Source organism: Geotrypetes seraphini, chromosome 7, assembly GCF_902459505.1.
Source record: "Geotrypetes seraphini chromosome 7, aGeoSer1.1, whole genome shotgun sequence".
Taxonomy (NCBI): Eukaryota; Metazoa; Chordata; class Amphibia; order Gymnophiona; family Dermophiidae; genus Geotrypetes; species Geotrypetes seraphini.
This window is the reverse complement of record NC_047090.1, coordinates 109,772,524-109,792,629: the sequence shown is the minus strand read 5'-3', so window position 1 is coordinate 109,792,629 and position 20,106 is coordinate 109,772,524. Positions and strand designations below refer to the sequence as shown.

At 40.4% G+C, this 20,106-nt stretch overlaps 1 protein-coding gene across 1 annotated transcript in view; it reads right to left on the bottom strand.

Annotated features, from left to right (window-relative positions):
- PCNX1 (pecanex 1) overlaps positions 1–20,106 on the bottom strand; it is a 311,984-nt gene that overhangs the window by 36,104 nt on the left and 255,774 nt on the right. Inside the window, 5 exon segments of the mRNA XM_033952015.1 lie at positions 2,671–2,901; positions 4,167–4,420; positions 11,093–11,308; positions 14,422–14,480; positions 19,657–19,786. Coding sequence (XP_033807906.1) covers positions 2,671–2,901; positions 4,167–4,420; positions 11,093–11,308; positions 14,422–14,480; positions 19,657–19,786 — 890 coding nt within the window.

The window sequence follows — 20,106 nt, the reverse complement described above, 5'->3', positions numbered from 1 at the left end:
GATATCTCAGAATTGGAGGATGATGACAACCGGCAGATGGGAGAAGACACCTGGGAGATTTTGAAAAAAGATGTTCTCTGCTCGTTTTAAAGACCTTAACAAGGAAATGTCCATGTTTAGACAAGATGTTAAAGGCAGCTTTGGCAGGACTCTGTTCTGAGCTGAGTTGGGATTATGCACTGGACAAACAGAGGACACCGAATACATTATCAGTAGATTTAATGGCTGTTAAAGCGGACATCAAGAAAGATTCTGGGGGCTAGATGCACTAAAGAGGATCAATAAGACCGTGTGGGTCTGCTCCGATCCGATTTTTGGCCGATTCAAAAAGAGCAATTCATGCACTAAAAGGTTTGAATGCAAATGATTCACATGGAGGTTCGTTGTAATCCCTGACTCTGCCGTCCGACTGATTGCTGTGGGAGTAACTTTTACACATGTGCAGAGCTGGCAGGGGAAGCCCGAATAGCTGAGAGGCAGAGGAAGCCCCAAAAGCAGCCTCCCATTGTCATTCGGCTGTTCAGGGCAGGAAATTTTTCTTTTCTTTTTTTAATGGGCACAGATGCTGTGCGTGTTACACTCGCACAATATCTGCCCCATTAAAAAAGAAAAAGCCCCCTCCCCACCAATGACTGCCCTCCCTGATGACCCCCAACTAACACGGCACCAGGAGGCCTTCGATCCTGAAGATCGAAGCACGGTTCCTCCACCTTCAAGGCTCGCCGATCTAAAATAGGGGGGCTTTCCTTCCTTGGTGCATCATGTGATGCATGGGGAGTGGTCTTAGGCTTCTAAGGCAATCAGGGCCCTCCTTCAAATTCATGTAGATGGCCTTGAAAAAGCCAGTGATGGCTCAGTATTTGGTGAACCACTCTATTCTTGATCACCTGTTTGCACCGTGTCGGCATTGTGAACCACTTTGATGTGGTGATCATGGGTGACATGTTCTAGCCTGCAATCAATTCATATTTTGATGTTAGATGTATCTTGGGTATCTCCCAGGCCACCTTGCGCCACAAGTTTTTGATCATATTCAGATCCAGAGATTGGGCAGGCCAGACGATTGACTTGATGTCATTCTGACGCTTCCAGTTGATCACCTGTCTGGAGTGATGGCAAGGTGCGTTGTCATCTTGAAACAGAACTGGCCTGGAAACAACTGCTGAGCTGATAGAACCATGCACTTTTGCAACATTGTGATGTACTTAATCCTGCTGACCATTCCATAGACGATGTGCAGACGTCCATCGCCATTGGCAGCCATGCAGCCCCAGACCATGACCTTCAAAGGATGCTTCACAGTGAGATTGAGGCACTCAAGCTTGAACTCCTCTCCAGGAAACCTCCTCACGTAGGTGTGGGCCTGCCTGGTTACCAAACAGGCAGAAGGTGCTTTCATATCTGAAAAGCACCTTTTTCCACATTTTACAAGTCCAGCTTGAGTGCTTCTGCGCCCAGCTATCTGGTTGTGCCTTTGGATGTCAATCATCAGTGGCTTGTTGTGTGCTTTGCAACCCCGCATACCAAACTGCAGGCACTGGCAACGAACTGTTGATGAGCTGACACTTGACATGAAACTCATCTGATCACTCACAGCTGAGGTGAGGTCAACTTGCAATTGGTCAATGAAATACGTTAAAAGTGTACAATCTTGACGTGATATTGATGCATGTGGACGAATGGACCACAGCTTGTCTACTATTGACCCATCACTTTCTTATTTTGTAGAATCTTTATTGTAACTGCAGCCAACTTTGATAGCAATATGGCAGCACAAAAATCCTTCTTTGCTTATCATGGACACACGAACATGCTCCTGCAAAGTCAGGTTCCGAGTCTTGTTTATAGTTGATGCAGAAAGTGTATGAAACCCAAAAAGCCTTCACTTTTTATAGCTGCCCTGTTACCTAGACATCTGGCCTATGATTGGCTGATAAAAACAGCCTCTTGATTGATCAGAAAACGCATGCTGATTGTACAGTCTTGATCCAGTTTTGAAGCATAATCTGTAAACGTTATGGTAGCTATGTTCCAGTATCAACAAAATTGTAAAGTTAGAAACAAGTGATTTTAAAAAGTAGATTCTAATAGTCAAATTTATCCCAAAACGGTACACAGACAAATCTATTGGGTCAACCAAGAAATTAAAATAAAAGGTCAGAAAGTTGAAAGAATACAAAATTCAGAAGTGGTTTCAGATTTTTGCACACCATTGTAGGTGCCACCTCATTCAATACTCAACATTACAGAATATATGAATTTTAAAGCTGAACAAGCATTTATAGGCAACAAACCTTTTGTGTTGTGCTCATAATATTTTTATAGTTATACTGGACGTATGCAGTACTGTGAACCAAAGACGACAAAAAATGTGGAAAACAACAATGTAAAAACCTTCTTTATTATTTCTTCAGAAAAAGGCTTAAAAACCACAAATTGTGTTCCATGGACCCAACATGGATGTCAGTTACAGAATCGGGTTTATTTAAAGATTCTGAGACTTTTTGTCTTGTTTGGTTTACCGTTTCTCCTGTGGAAACTTGGGTCACCTTTTGTTTTTGCTGGTCTCACCGTATGCAGCACTGTCACATGATTGTTTTATCATTACACAATTGCTCAGCTTAAGTGTAGGAATATACATATATCACAAGTCCCCATTTGGAAACATACCTTTTCTCTCCTTGAGGAGCAATATTCAATCCAGTTGAGGTAAATCCCACAGAAACTATCTCTGGATATTCCTGCCAGTCTGAGGTCATAATCTTCATCAATGTTTGGATTAAACGTAGGATCTACATCAACGTAACTGCGGTCAGAGCAAGTGCGCAGCCCATCCTGCATAGTTTCATTGGCCAACCAGTCTTCCAGCTTAGAAGAGGCTGTGACATAGTAGATAATGCCCTAAAGTAGGGCAGAAATTAGAAGTGTACGCATTCAACTACTTATAAAATGAACACATTCTGCTCTATATCCAAGTCAAACATACAGATAAAATAAACAGAACAAATCCATCCCTGCGTTCTACCCATAGGTCATTACAGAAAAATTATAAACTTCATAAACGTTATAAGTTAACATACATGAAAAAAATGCACACCATCACGAGAAAAGCAACTTAAATGTAGGTGACTTAATGCATGAAGAGGGTAATTTATAAAGCTTTATTTTATTTATTCATTCAATTTTCTATACCATTCTCCCAAGGGAGCTCAGAACGATTTACATGACTTTATTCAGGTACTCAAGCATTTTTTCCTATCTGTCTCGGTGGGCTCACAATCAAAAATTGTGATCTTGGTTTGATCGGCATTTTTTTCCCTCAACCTGCTACTCCCCCCCCTTCCCCATCACAGACATTTCTCACCTTCTCCTCCACCCTGTAACCACCCAATGACCAGCTATTCATTTCTTACCTGCTTCCCAAGCAGGCACTTGCAAAGTTATGCACTGGGTTGGTGCAGGGACTTGAGCATCTGTGCAGGCTCAAGGCTTGTTGGTTCCTGCCCTCTCCGAGAAATCTTGCCCCGCATATAGCTTTGCAAGCATGAGAGAATGATATGGTGGTTTCGCTGGAAGTAACATCAGAAGAAGTGACTAGGTGGGAAGAAGATTCTGAAGCAGCCTGATGTTCTAACCCAGGGGTAGGGAACTCTGGTCCTTGAGAGCTGTATTCCAGTCGGGTTTTCAGGATTTCCCCAATGAATATGCATGAGATCTATTTGCATGCACTGCTTTCAATGCATATTCATTGGGGAAATCCTGAAAACCCGACTGGAATACGGCTCTCGAGGACCGGAGTTCCCTACCCCTGTTCTAACCAATAATCTGCTATTCCATTCCCTATACCAGACATAGGCAACTCCAGTCCTCGAGGGCTGGAATCCAGTCGGGTTTTCAGGATTTCCCCAATGAATATGCATTGAAAGCAGTGCATGCAAATAGATCTCATGCATATTCATTGGGGAAATCCTGAAAACCCGACTGGATTCCGGCCCTCGAGGACCGGAGTTGCCCATGTCTGCCCTATACATATAGTCTCTGCATTTTCTAGCACCTGTTTGTGTAGCTGTGAACCCTTCTTTTGCAGACAGTGTTCTAAAAGAGTAGTTTTGGAATTTATTCAAGGTTATACTTTCAGTACATTCATAGACAACTGGGTGCTATACCTTGACATAGTATGTTGTCAGTATTTTCCGTAGATCAAACACTTGAAGCATGGAGGCAGCACTGTTGTCAGTAATGCTGTATCCTTCCAGAACATACTTTGTAACCAAGACCTCCCAGGCAAGCCAGCGCTGACCGAAGGCAGCATTAAAGGACAGCATGTGAGGAATGTGACCAGGCTCGCAACAGCAGAACCCTTCATCTTCCTCCACCCCTTCAGTGATGGCCTCAACTTCCCGCTGCTGACAGTAAGTGCCTGGAGAGAAGCAATAAAGAGCACAACAGTGAAGAAAACCATGCTCGCGGCATTTCAAGGCGTACCAAGGGCGGCAGTCCGCCCTGGGTGCAGTCCCGAAGGGGCTACTTTGCAGTTCTCTTACTGTCTGCGGACCCAAGCCTTCCATCGTGCGCTCAAACGGCACTAGGGGGTGGCACAGGTTGCCAAATGCCACTCCCCAAAATGACTTGCCACCCCAGTTCCAATGACCAGGGTCCTCAGCGCTTCCCTCGTTCCTAATCCTGTGGGCTGCCAGCAGTGTCAGAAAGGCAAACAAACTGCACAGCTGGCCCTGGAAGCATTCCCTCTTTCGTGTCCAACTTATGGACACAGGAAGGTGCGTCTCATGAGGCAGGACACAACAGGGACCAGCCGAAGCAGCTTGTTTTTAGTGCTTTCTTTTTTTAGTTCAATCTTTATTAAATTTTAACATCTTACAGAATAATGCAATTCTTATATTTAAATCTTTTTATTAAACAGTGACAACAGCAGAAACAACAAAAGCATAAGACAAGGTTTACAATAGAAACTAACTAACGCAGAGGACTGGACTGTTATGTCCTCCACGGTCATGATCAACACCCCTACCCCACAGAAGGAACCCCACCCACCCCCTTTTCCTCCCACCCCCACCAACAGAAATACTACAGTACACAGACGGGGAATTAGATGTCAAACAGGTATACCAGAATACAATTGGAGTCTATTCAGGATATGGCTATGATTCATAGGGAACAAAATGTTCAAATATGGAGTCCAGGTGTTGACAAAGTCGATCATAACATATGTATACATACATTAAGAAAATCTGAGCAAAAACACATCAATTTCTTATCCTCCCATCCCTGCCTTACCCAACCCCATCCTTCACCTTCCTGCCATTTGTCTGGTAGGTCATTCATACAATCACACACATTGCTTAACAAAACCTTCTAAAGGGCCCCATATATCTATAAAGGGGACAATATTCCCAGATCTTTCAGCTAAATTACTTTTATATCGTTAATAAAGGCATACTGTTTCCCACCAAAAATGGAAGTTCAAAAGAGTGAAATTTTTCCCAATTTTTGACTATTAACTGGGTGGGTGGGAGAACAGAGCAGAAGACGGCTGGGCTAGGGGGTGGGAGAACAGCAGATGAGGACAAGGACATGAAGATTTAATGGTGAGGAAATGCGATGCGCTGGAGGCTAAATCAGAACTGAGTGGATGAGTACACAGAAGGGAAATTCAGGACTAGCGATTGGGGTGTTTTTTTTTATCCATCTCCCTTCTAATTTGATGACTTGTAGATATTAAAGTTTCTACTTCATGTACTGTCCTTAATCCATACTGAAAATGGTCAATGGTCTTAAGTCTCCTACTTTTTCCCACAAACTGGACTAATTGATCTAATACTACTTTCTCAATAAAGAGTAAAACTGAAATCGGTCGATAGGCGACTGGAGGACGAGAGAAAGAGGCAGCAATAGGAGTGCTGGAGAATAGATAGAGGTAGTTGGGAAAAACTGGTAGGTAGATGAGAGGTAGAAAAGGAGACTAAAAAAATGAAGAATGAGGGTAAAATCAAATGGGCAGATATAAACAGAGAAAAGTAGGGAAAAAACATAAACAGGAAATTTAGTGGCAGACAAATGTAGAGAAGGAATGGAGAGACAAACCTAGTAAAGAAAGAAAAAAAGGAAAGGGGCCAGCCCAAAAACAAGAAAAAATGCCAAGACAACAGAGGCAGATGAAATGCTGGATGGAAGGGGCAGAGGGCAGATGCCATATATAAGAAAAGGAAATGACAGAGAAAGAGGAAAGATGGTGGATAGAAGGAAGAGAGAAGAGAATATGAGGAAAGCAGAAAACGATAAAGGTAAAAAAATGAAGTTTCCTTTTTTTTTTCTTAACTGTGCTAATAAATGTTTATAAACAGAAAATAGAAATAAGTGATCCTTTGACTGGACTAATTTTAATACATTTCTAACTTTCAGAGACCAAGACCCCCTTCCTTAGGTCAGGACAGGAAACTATAAGAGCGGTATACTATACTAACCCGAGGAAGGTTTAGGCACTGAAAACTATTTGAAAAATATATTAGTCAAATAAAATGGTATTATCTTATTTTTCATTTTGTTTTCTTTATATTTTGTGTGATGTGAAGGTGCTAACCCTTCTTGGATCAATGGGGAGTGCAAGGAGGGGAGAAACTAGCTTAATGGACTCAACACAAGAGGGCACGGGGAGAAGAGCCCTCAATGAGGACATTTTGACCACACAGTAAAAAGACTCAAGTGTGGGTTGTCAGAAAAATTATGGCAAGGAAGATTTGGTATAATTGTTTCGGGAAAGAGTTTGGAGTTTCTAGCTATGGGCTGGAAGGTGGGTGGTCTGCTAAGCTCATCCAGGATGCACCAAATGATGGTAGTGTTTGGACACTGCGAGGTATGGAAGTATGGGTGTTTATACTAGGATGAATAGAGGAATAAATGAGTAGGTGAGTGAGGAGAGAAGTGTGGAGGAGGGAGAAGAAACTACAGAAGGTAAAAATGGTAGAACATTATAGAAGAGTGGCAGGAAACTGGGGGTGTGGAGGGGGGAGGGAAGGGTGCATTGCTTAGATTGAAAAATACTGGGCCCATTGATTTATGGCAGGGGGCCAATCTAGGATTGACTCTCAACAAGATAAAAAAAAGTGTGAACAGAGAATGGATGGCTGAAGTTATTGTATTTATGCTTAATGTGGATGGCATATACTTCCCAATCAAAAGAAAAAAATACTGCAGAATAAACTAAAAATGTATATTGTACTTCTGCAAACATCTGCCTGCAACAGAGCATCGGAAGCTTAAGAAAGTGAAAATGGATAAGCCAGTGTGGTGAATACATGAATTTCCAGTAGGCCAATGAGTAGTAGCCAACTTGTACATAAAAAGCTTCCAGTTGAGATGGAGTCAGCAATATTGAAAATAGATGAGAGTGCTGTGCAATCAAGCTGGGTACACTGTATGGTTGTAAAATGCTCTTGTGCAGTATGTCCCAAACATTTATTAGAGGTGGTTATTTATTTATTTGGGTGTTTTGTTTTTGTTTTTTTTTTTGGGGGGGGGAATGTTATCATTCATGTTATTGCACATTCCAGATATTAGGTGGTGTTAAGACACAGTATCTGATAGAATGAAGATGTGCAAACTGAGCATGCTCCAAAGGAGAGGAGGGTGTAAATTTGGTAATGAAGCACCTGGAATCGCTGGATATCTGGGAATCCTAGAGTTTACTTTCTACTCATACATTCACAATAGTTATTCAAGATCATGTCTTAACATCAGGACTGTTCTTGGCAAAGAGGACAGCAAAGTAGGGAACATGTGCCACTGGTGCTTGATGTGGAATTGGGAAATCAAAAATGGGAAGAAGGTGATGGTGAATGCATATGGTTTGTACTGTAGTGGATGGTTTGTAGGACATCTGAGGGAAAGCGGAGGGAGTATCTCGAGTTTAACCTGCAAGAGACCCGTGCCATTTTGTTATGGAAGGGGGAGAAACAGCTTACACTAGCAAGAAGTAGGGAAAAAAAGGATGTGAAAATACTGCACTTAAGAGAATAGTAGAGAAGCAGATTAAGCATATAGCAAGATTAACCCAAGAGCAGAGGGAGATATTATACAATGCCAGTGCATCATTAAATCAATTGCTCTATGTGAATCAAGCCACTGCAATATTACAGATTTCAGCTGTACTTGAATAAAAATAAAATATGAAGGCTTCCAGCTAATTTAATGATAACACAGAAACCAGTGTTTATTAAAGGGGTCAAAGACAGAGTGGGAAGAGTCAATAGCAAGAGGAGAGAAGAAGCATTATAGAAAGTTCTATGGTAAGTGGGAGTCACATGTACCAAATATTGGAGGCATTCTGCTTGGGTTTGCAGTGGTTTAAGGCAGTGGTTCCCAATCCTGTCCTGCGGGACCCCCAGCCAATTGGGTTTTCAAGATATCCCTAATGAATATGCATGAGAGAGATCTGCATACCTGTCACTTCCATTGTATGCAAATCTCTCTCATGCATATTCATTAGGGATATCTTGAAAACTCGACTGGCTGGAGGTCCCCCAGGACAGGGTTGGGAACCACTGGTTTAAGGTATGAGAGGAGCCAAGGTTGATTTGCAAATTAGCAATTAGGGAGGTAGAGGTATATGCAGTTATCAGAAATTAAAGGCTAGGAAGGTCTTGGGTTAGATAGCTTTGAGTCAGAGTTCTACAAGATACTACAATTTTAACTCATGGTAGTCCTTAAAAGATATGACAGCAGTGTATTGGCAGGAGAATCTCTTACCAGAGGTGATGCAAGAACTAATCATAGTGCTACGGAAAAGCAGAGAGACCCAAAGGAGATGGGGGTCAAATGGACCCATAGCATGTCTTAATATAGACACAAAATTGCTCTTGATAATTCTGTTGGACAGATAAAAATAAGACAGAATTTGTATGAGGGCATAACAGGGGTTTGTAATATGAGGAATGTGATTATGATACTAACCAAACACATAGAAGGGCCAGAGAGGGCGATTTTAAGTTTGACAAAGTAATATGAGATATTAGGCTTTAGGTCTTAGAGGGGATGGGTATTATGGAGTTATCTATACAGAAGATGTGGGCCCTATATGCAAAGAAGGTGACGACTTGTCTTTACTGTTGCAGACAGGCAGGTTCTGAGCCCAGACACCTTTTTGAGATCTGCAAATCTTTTCCAATTTAACCTCTAAAATTATGCTGGCTGTATGTAAGATTGAAGAGAAGTTTTAAAGAGAGATATGAGAGGATTCGTCACAGAGCCTCACCTACTAAGGTGAAATACTGTAAAAGAGAAGAATAAATATTTTCTAAAGTATCTGCATTGTTACTGCCTTTTCTTAATGTCCCAATCATCAAGTTCCTCTGTAAACACTTATAGCTCAGAGCACATCTAACAACATGACCTGAGACTTTATAAGGAAGGAGTGTGCAGTGGGTAGGGTACATGGACGAAGTCTTATTTGGCTTCCTGGGGAAATCTCCAGTACTTGCCTACGCCCTAAAACAAACATACTGTGCACTCAACCTGCTTTCATATATCAAAGTGCACGCTAGGCAGCTGACTAGGGTGACTCTAAAGGACAGGGCTTACACTAGGTAACTTTTACAAAATGGGAGGGGCCTTAGGTGTCTGGACCAGCCTTAGGCTTCTCTCTGGCGCATCCCAGGATGCACCGGGACAGGGCCCAAGTCCCTGACACCTAAGGTTCCCTCCTGCTGCCAGGGTGTCGGGTGTTTGGTTGTCTGGGGGTGGGGGAGAGGGAGTGGGCATCCCTCCTACTGTCGGGGAGTTGAATGTTGGGTTGTCAGAGTCCCCAGCAGTGGTGACGAGAGGAAATGGGAATCCTGCCTGCTGATCTTCAATTTGGGAGGTCTCTTTTTAAAAAAAAATTTGCGAGGTGTATTCTGCGCATATGCCATTCGCTATCACCAGCGACTCATCCCATGTAAACTTAGTGACCCTCTGCGAACCTCATTTGCATGTATGGTCTTTAGAGAATAACTCATTTTTCAAATCATTACATTTACGGCCATGACAGCAGCCTATCGTATTTTAGCGCGAATGTTAGAGAATCTGGCTCTAAGAATGTTATAATGCCTCTGTACTGCTCCATGATGTGACCTCACCTTGAGTATTGCATTCAATTCTGGTCACCTATCTCAAAAACAGATATAGTGGAACTAGAAAAGGTTCAAAGAAGAGCAACCAAGATGGAACTCTTCTCGTATGAGGAAAGCCAAAAAGGTTAGGGCTCTTCAGATTGGAAAAGAGATGGCTGAGGGGAGATATGATTGAAGTCTACAAAATCCTGAGTGGTGTAGATAAGTGGACTGATTTTTTACTCCATCAAAAATTACAAAGACTAGGGGACACTTGATGAAGTTACAGGGAGATACTTTTAAAATCAATAGGAGGAAATATTTTTTCACTCAGAGAATAGTTAAGCTCTGGAACCTGTTGCCAGAGGATGTGGTAAGAATATTTAATGTAGCTAATTTTTAAAACGGTTTGGACAAATTCCTGGAGGATAAGCCCATAGTCTGTTATTGAGAAAGACACGGGGGAAGGCATTGCTTGACCTGGATTAGTAGCATGGAATGTTGCTATGTGAATTTTAGCCAGATACGTGTGACCTGGATTGCCACTGTGAAGACAGGATACTGGGCTAGATGAACCATTGGTCTGACAAAGTAAGGCTTTTCTTATGTTCCTAATTAAAATGAATTCCACAATACATACAAAAGTGCAGATAAAGTATTAGTCAAATAAAAGCTGGACATAATGACATGCGAAAGCTAGAAAACTAAAGCTATAATCAGTTTATAGTGCATCCTTACCAGTCAAATATATTTAATGCCAAATACACCCTTCATCCAAAGTATGCATATTCAACTGATTACTAGGAAATTAAACCAAAATTACTCTCCTCCTCCCACTATACAGTATATTATATTTTCAGCTTGCCAGGATCATGTTACTTTTGAGAGGCTTAGATGGGGAACAGAAGATGATTATTATAAAATAGCAAAACCTTTTGAAGGTATCTACCCAGGCCTTTAAAGGGTTGACAAAGGTATTAATGCTTTACCTCTGAATTCAAGCCCCCTCAGCTGAAAGGTGACTAAACCATTGCCAATCTCTATAAGATGCACAAGTGCGTTGAGATAGTCAGATGCCAGAATGAAACAGTCCCCTGTGCTGTAGTTTCCCCAGCGGCCCAGCAAAAGGTCTCCACATAGGCTGTGTTGCAAGGAGCGGGTCAAATGCTCATAAAAGATTGAATTGAGGTTATTGTCATCAGAACCTGGAGAAATAAATTAACCAAAACTTTAATGACCTGAAAATTATAGCTTATCCATAATATGCTAAGCATACAGATGTACTCAAATATGAAATTTCTTGGCCTGTGAGAAATATATAAATGAATTTTAAGTGATTAGCATATTCTGTGGAAGTCAAAGATACCTAGCGCCCAACTTATTTGGATGATTTAAGCTAATGGCTGAACAGATTAAAATCTATTGGATCATAAGAATACAGGAAGAACTTTGAACCCTACATAATCTTTACATTTTTAAAAATGCAATTATAATTCTAGTACAGAATAAGGAAAAAATACTGAGAAAGTGACCTATTTCTTAAAGACAAGATCATTCCCGTAACAGAAAATGGCTTATTCATGTTCCTTAAAGAAAAAGCTACTTTCAACATTTTCCTCCACAAAAGCTCAAAAGTTTTAAAATCATTTAGAAAATCAATGTTGAAAGACAGACATTCTCTCAAGAAGCTGGTTAACCTTCAGTAAAAACAATGCTGAATTGCTCATTAATTCTCATAGCTTTTATCATTTTAAAAATAAAAATTCCTGAAGCAGCAACATTGTAGACAACTGAAAAAGACAATACTTGAATTATTTTCACTGATGTTAGTTTAGGGAAGTGCTCTACACAAGCTTTTGCAAATATTACTATAATGCACACGTGTCAAAGTCGGTCCTCGAGGGCCGCATCCAGCCGGGCTTTCAGGATTTCCCCAATGAATATGCATGAGATCTACTAGCATACAATGAAAGAAGTGCATGCAAATAGATCTCATGCATATTCATTGGTGAAATCCTGAAAGCCCGACTGGATTGCAGTCCTCGAGGACCAACTTTCATTGCTCATCTCAACCAGCTCCTCAACCGACTGCATGACAAGCAGACAAGCTAAGCCAGTCCTGCACTGTATCCATGATTTTGTAGGTCTATTTTTTTCTTTGAAGATCAAGACTTCACATAAAATGGCATCAACCAAGAACAGTTTAATTGGCATGGCGGTTAGGTCACATACAAAATGACAAATGCAATCTTCTGACCAGTTTGGCAAAGCAATCCCTCTCCCCCATTTTGTATCTGTATTCAGTTCTGAATATATCAAGAAATTTCCACAGGTACCAATTATGGTGGTCATGATGCTGAGAAGAGCCCATTCATATAACAGTCTGTCCTTTCTAACCTGGAGCTACAGCCAAGTTACTTTGTACTTTTGAACAGACTTCCATTTCCTCTTTAGGCTGCTGGGTGGGGGGGGCGGGGTTTAGCACTATCATTTTATCATTACTGATATGGTTAAAAAAAGACCCACGTGTAAAAAATAAACAAACAAAAAGCTGCTAAAGAAAAGAATTCTATGAAGCAGAAAATTAAGAATGGTAGTGCTGCTTTTGCTTTAAAAATGTTAAGAATTCCTCCATGCAAAATGGCAAATCAGGCAAGGCTCTCCAGCTCCTTGACAAGTACAGTATACAGTTGTGGTCAGCTCAATTTATAGTTCCAGGGAAGCCTGGCTTTCTTTCTAGCAGGGCAGAAGAAACTTGCCATTTTGCCATGCAGTCAGTCATATACTGTGAGAAAAAAGATGAGCTAATTACTGTGCATACAGCCTGATACACATATAACAGGGGTCTCAAAGTCCCTCCTTGAGGGCCACAATCCAGTCGGGTTTTAAGGATTTCCCCAATGAATATGCATGACATTTATGTGCATACACTGCTTTCAATGCATATTCATTGGGGAAATCCTGAAAACCTGACTGGATTGCGGCCCTCAAGGAGGGACTTTGAGATCCCTGACATATAATAATAACAATAACTTTATTCTAGTATACTGCCACACCACACAGTTCTAGGCGGTTCACAAAAAATAGAACTGAACAATCAATGAATAGTACAGATACTGAAGAAATATAAATTATGGGGGGGGGGGGTGACCTACCTCTCTCATTTCAAACAAAAAGATTATGGGCTCCTTTTACTAAGGTGCGCTAGGGCTTTAATGCGCAGAATAGCACGCGCTACATTGCTGCACGCGCTAGACCTTAATGCCAGCAATGAGCTGGCATTAGTTCTAGAAGCGTAGCACGTGGTGTAGCGCGCGGTAATTTCCTGCTTGTGCTAAAAATGCTAGCGCACATTAGTAAAAGGAGCCCTATATATGACTAAACCATACAGTATATATTCATTATAATATTCTTTTTACTATAATTTTGGAACTTATAATCGGGTTTTAATATCGAAGAAAAAATTTACATCAGCTAAATTCTCCAACGTTTCACTGAAATCACAAACAACAAATATTCCCAACCACCCTTCTCCCTCCTTCATACCCTCTCCTAGACTGTTACATGGTGTAATTGTGATATGGATAATGCGTATCAGAAAAGAATCTGACCACACCACATTTAGGAAGAAACTGAAAGCCCTTCTTTTTGATAGCTGATCTCTCTAAGTTCAACCTCTCCTGATTCTTTCCCTCCTTCTCCTCCCTTTCAGAAATTCCATTATGTCTAGGTTTTGCCCTAATCTCAAATCCCTCTAAATTCCTCCATTCCTATTTGAACCTTTCATGTTCCAACGTAATTCCTTCTTGATGTAAGTTGACTTGAGTCTAATTACTGATTGTGCGATGCACAAATAACAGATTAGATTAGATTTTAATAAAGAAATAAATGTTATAACATTTTAACTCTTGGCAATAAGATATTAACATTCATCTGTCCTTTTAAGGATGATTTAGATTCAGATTTTAAAAAGACTTCTTTTATAGTCCCCATCCTTTTGTTTTTTCCCTTAAGTCTTCTCTTTTTTTTATTTTTATCATTGCAGTTCCAATCCTTTCTCCCCTTTTGTTCCCGTTTGTTCTTGTCCTTAAGTTGACTTTTCCCTCGGTTTGTTTTTGATAATATTGCATTTTAATTGTTATGCCATTTTTGTACACCGCCTAGAAAGCTTGAGTGGGCGGTATAATAAATTTTAAATAAACTTGAAACTTGATCTGCATAGTAATATTAATTGGAATTGTAGGAATTTAATATTCAACCTTGAGGCTTTAAAGAATTTCATTTCATATTTGTGCATGGTGCTGTTAGTGAAGATTACCTGGATTTCTGTCAAGCTGGGATGCCAATCTTGTGTTTGAATGGTCCACACGCTTGGTGCTGAAAAACACGAAACACTTTTCATCTGAATAGTGGCAAGCATTTGCAGATTCTACAGAGCTTGGATAAATAATTCTAATTGCACCAAAGTTTGAATGCTAGTGGAGAAAACAAATTTCAAGCACCATTTATATACGGATAATGGTTATTTGTGCAAATGAGGTGTCTGAAAATTGTCTATACTCCCTATAGGTAAGAGAATATATATTCCACTCTATCAACATTTCTAGGCAGATTCCAACAAACATACAGAATTTATAACACACATTTTTGCTTTTCTTGTTTATTTGTGGAAAGATGATTTGAACTTAAAACAAAAAGAAGAAAAAAAAAAAGAGAGAATGCACATTGTTTCACAACACACATACTTTCGTCAAATTCAGTACTTTCAAGATGAGGGGAAACAGGGCAAAGGGAAATCAGTTATTTATCTATAACAGGTCTTTCTCCAAGTCCTCAAGGACACCCATATGTACTAAATTAAAAATAGTACACCAACGACAAGATTTATGCTGGCTTTTACAAACCTAGTACTGCAGGTTTGTACTGCAGGCTGGCAGGGTAAAAGCTTTGATGCTTATAGGACTTCTACAAGAGTCAGAGCATTTACCTTGCCAGCCCATGGTAGAAACCTCTACTGCGGCTTTGTAAGGGGTATTATAAGAATTTCTGCTTCAAGGGCTCATTACTAGAATAAATACAACTATATTAAGTATTTCTGCTTTTTCAACATATTTTGTAAAGCCTTGCCTCATTTGTTGTCTTGCTGACTTGTTTGAGGCCACTCACCCATGAGACAATTAAGTTCTAATGGAGATATACTCCCAAAAGAGTTGATCTTCAACATGATGGATAATATGTATCAGGCAGACCGCTAGGAGAAAACAGTTGATTAAGTGATGTTTGAGCAGAACTTCTTCATGCATCACTATTTGAAAACTGCAGAGTAAAAATGATCCCAAGAGGTCTTCATATATCAAAAGAGCCCAAAATGTTTTTAGATGAAGACTTTGTTAAAAATTGGAACTCTATTAAAAAAAACTACCATATTTTCACTCATATACCGCGCACACGGGTATACCACATGGGGAACACAAATTTATGTAATGTTAATATAGCATGCGCACGCGTATACCGCGCATGCTAAAACCTCCTCCCGAACCGGCATCCTCCCCCCCGCTCGCGTCACCCCCCCTCCCCCTCTGATCTGAGATAATCTGATCCGGCATTCCCCCTACGATCCGGCATCCTCCTCCCCCCCCCACTCGCGTCACCCCCCTCCCCCGCGATCCTACATCCCCCCCAGCACTGCAAATACAACTCTTACCCGATTGGGCACCGGCACCGGCACCAGCACCAATGCACAGCATGTGCCAGTGCCAGTGCCCGAAGATCTTCCCTCGTTGGTTTGGGCTGGGCTGGGCCGGGCGGTGCGAGAGAGATCCTCCTTCTTCCTCTGCCGGGCTGGACTAGGCTTTGAGCATTTGCGCATGCTCCGAGATAATCTCGGAGAGAGCGAGACCAGAAGGCTTTGAGCATTTGCGCAGGAGGAACTTTATCAAAAGCTTTCTGAAAATAGAGAGGTTGGTGGGTTGCGAGACTATTTGCCTGCTGTCCTTGGATAACACCTACTACAGGTAAGTAACTTTGCTTTATCTGAGGACAAGCAGGCAGCATATCTCACATAATGGACTACCTAGTTGCCAGGCTCATGCCTCTGAGAAGAGGGTTACCCAAAACTAGTATGAGCCTGGTGAAACCAACAGGGTTGGAGGGAAGTTGGTTTCTAAGTGGCAAATACATTTTATAGAACTGTTTGGTCGAACTGACTATCCCTTCTGGAATGAATCTCCAGGCAGTAATGGGATGAGAAGGTATGAACTAAAGACTAGGTGACTGCTTTGCAGATGTCCTCAATAGGAGAGGCACATTGAAAATGCTCAAATCACACTATGCTCCCCAGAATGCCACACGATAGAATTGTGTGGTAGCTGTCCTCACTGGAACTTTTTATGATGTGATATTTTGAACAAGTGTGAAACTGTTTGCATTTTAAGTTATAAATTTATAAAGTTTATAAAGTACTTATTTTTATATAAAACATGATGATCACTGTAAAGTTATTCAATGCATAATGAGTAACTTAGCTTTTAAACCGGATCTGCCTCGTTCCCCACCGACGCGTTTCAATATTTCCTCAGGGTCGGGGACAGAGAGAGCTGAAAAAAATATAAATAGATCAGCAAACCAGTAAAAAAAAATATTCAAGCTAAGAAACAATCATAGGTATGATATATTTACCAGAACTATCCGGGATTTTAGCAAACGCTAATTCTCTATAATTCTCGCAGGAGCTGCAATATGGCTGCGGCGTTCAAAGTGGGACTGATAAAGTCACTCCCCCTGTCATATGACTCAATCTGACCAATGAACTAACTGACAGATCAAAGATGTACGACTCTAAATAAAAAACTCTGAATGAACCTACTACAACAGCTAAAGGTAGTCATGTGACGGAAGCCATCCAATCACTCGTGAGATTGAGTCCATGAGGACTCATGGTGTTCAATTCGAACATACAGCGAAGTTCTTTGATATTTAGCTTATGTTCTATGTTGCCTCCCTCCCACCCCACATGTACTGTGTCTATGATCCGCCACCGCAAGTCAATGATTTTATGTTTGAGTAATGACCAATGCCGGACTAGAGGTGCCGTAACATAGAACATAAGCTAAATATCAAAGAACTTCGCTGGATGTTCGAATTGAACACCATGAGTCCTCATGGACTCAATCTCACGAGTGATTGGATGACTTCCGTCACATGACTCCCTTTAGCTGTTGCTGTTTTTTTTAAATTCAATTTTCTATATCGTTCTCCCAGGGGAGCTCAGAACGGTTTACATGCATTTATTCAGGTACTCAAGCAGTTTTCCCTCTCTGTCCCGGTGGGCTCACAATCTTTCTAAAGTAGGTTCATTCAGAGTTTTTTTATTTAGAGTCGTACATCTTTGATCTGTCAGTTAGTTCATTGGTCAGATTGAGTCATATGACAGGGGGAGTGACTTTATCAGTTCCACTTTGAACGCCGCAGCCATATTGCAGCTCCGGCGAGAATTATAGAGAATTAGCGTTTCCTAAAATCCCGGATAGTTCTGGTAAATATATCATACCTATGATTGTTTCTTAGCTTGAATACTTTTTTTTACCGGTTTGCTGATCTATTTATATTTTTTTCAGCTCTCTCTGTTCCCGACCCTGAGGAAATATTGAAACGCGTCGGTGGGGAACAAGGCAGATCCGGTTTAAAAGCTAAGTTACTCATTATGCATTGAATAACTTTACAGTGATCATCATGTTTTATATAAAAATAAGCACTGACACTTTATAAATTATTATAACTTAAAATGCAAATAGTTGCACACTTGTTCAAAATATCACATCATAAAAAGTTCCAGTGAGGACTGCTACCACACAATTCTATCGTGTGGCATTCTGAGGAACATAGTGTGATTTGAACATTTACACTGTGTGGTGGACTGTCTTTTGATTATATGATATTGAAATTCTAGTGCATTTCTTGAGATTTTGAGTGTTCAACAGTATTGCACACATACAAACCTCAACTAACCTCAATAGGAGAGGAACACAGATGAGCTATTGAAGTTGCAATTGCTCAAAATTTATGTGCTGTAACACGGCCTTCAAGTGTCAGCCCAGCTCGAGCATAGCAAAAGGAGATATAGTCTGTCAACTAAAAGTATGTGAAGATGGTTCTTTTTGTGACAGGAGCTCCTGGTCTGTTAGGATTGAATAATAGGAATAGTTGAGTTTAAGTCCTTTGAGGTTTGGTGCGATCCAAGTAATAAGCAAGAGCACGCTTACAATCCAACATATGTAGTGCCGCTTCACCAGGGTGAGAATGTGGTTTTAGAAAAAAAAAAGACGGAGACTAAGAGATTGTTTTAGATGAAATTCTGAGACAATCTTCAGTAGGAATTTAAGATGAGTTCGAATAATTACCCTGTTATGGTAGAATCTTGTATAAGGTGGATCTGATACAAGCATTTCAAGTTCACTGACTCAACGAGCACATATGATAGCTACAAGGAATATCACTTTCCAAGTGAGATGTTTAAGAGATGAAGTTGAAAGAGGCTCAAACTGAGGCATCATCAGAGTTGAAAGTACAACATTAAAGTACCAAGCCAGTGGAGGAGGTTTTTTTATTATTTTATTTTAAAAATTTCAAAGCCTAAATGGTTTACAAAATATTACATACATAAGTTTTAAAACAAAATAAAAGACAGATAAACGTTAATAATCAGAGGCCTAGTATGGAGAAGGCCTTTCATGAATCTGCACTATCAGATAAATTTATTTTCTTTGTTCAGTAAGGGGAAATTTATTGTGAATTATGAGTTCAGCACCACCAAACATTTTCAACATTTTCACTTAGTGGATATCCTGAAAACACAACTGGCTGTGGGACAAGTTTGGGAAACACTGCTCTACTTTTCTTTTTTTCAACAGTGGTAGGATGCAAAGCCCTATGGAAGTGCTCTATTTTCATAAAACTCTTCAGCATTAGATGCCAGAGTCCAGAGGTTTAATGCTTCTTCCAACACAAAAGTTTTCATCACATATTTTCTACATGGCAACACAGAACTGTACCACTGAAATAATGGACTTACCAGTTCTCGTGATTATAGGCCCTTTAAAAAAAAAAAAAATAAAAAAAAGAGAGAGGCAGTTTTCTGGGAACTTTAGCCTAACAGTACTGAAAAGCATCAGTTCATTTGATTTTTCCCCCTAGTGGATCGAAAACAAAATTATAGAATTTTTTTTCACATAGCGTATAATTAAACTGTGGTACTTGTTGCCATAGGATATGATCAAGACTAACTAAAGAAGTGCTCAAAAGATGTTTGGACAAATTCTCAGAGAAACGTTTATAAAAATGTTTAGCCAGATAGACTTGGAGAGCCACTGTTCATCCCTGGAAATGAGCTAAAAAGAAATATGTCTTGTTAGGATCTACTGTGTACTTATGACTGGGTTTGGCTTCCATCGGAGATTAGATGTGCGCTCAATGAACCTTGGTCCGACTCTGCATAGATTTTCTCATGTTTTTAAATAGTCATTAATACAAGCAGTACTGCTTAGGATTCACTCACTTGTAGTCTCTCTCCCAGAATTTGACTGGACGGACATATGAAGTGATGAATATAGCGCTTCCAAGAAAGGGATTCAGTGGAGTAGAGAAGAAAGCAGATATCACAGCCTGGACAAACAGCATTGCAGAATCTAAACAGAAGCTAGTTAAGGAAATTATATTAAACATCTTTTGTAAGTAGGGAGGTTCAAATGTGAGGGCTATATGAGGTGTTAAAAAAAGTATGTCTTTCAACACCACCTAATGCTCAAGGAAATACAACAGCTTACAGTAAGGGATGAACACTGCATAGGAACACATTCTTATTAGAGCACATGCCCTATCTGGCAAAGCAATCCAACACATGCCAAAAGCATCCATGTACAATTTCTTATAGAATCAACTAGCTTAACCTGAGCAAACATCTTTTGTAAGTAGGGAGTGAAGTTACTTACCTGTAGCAGGTGTTATC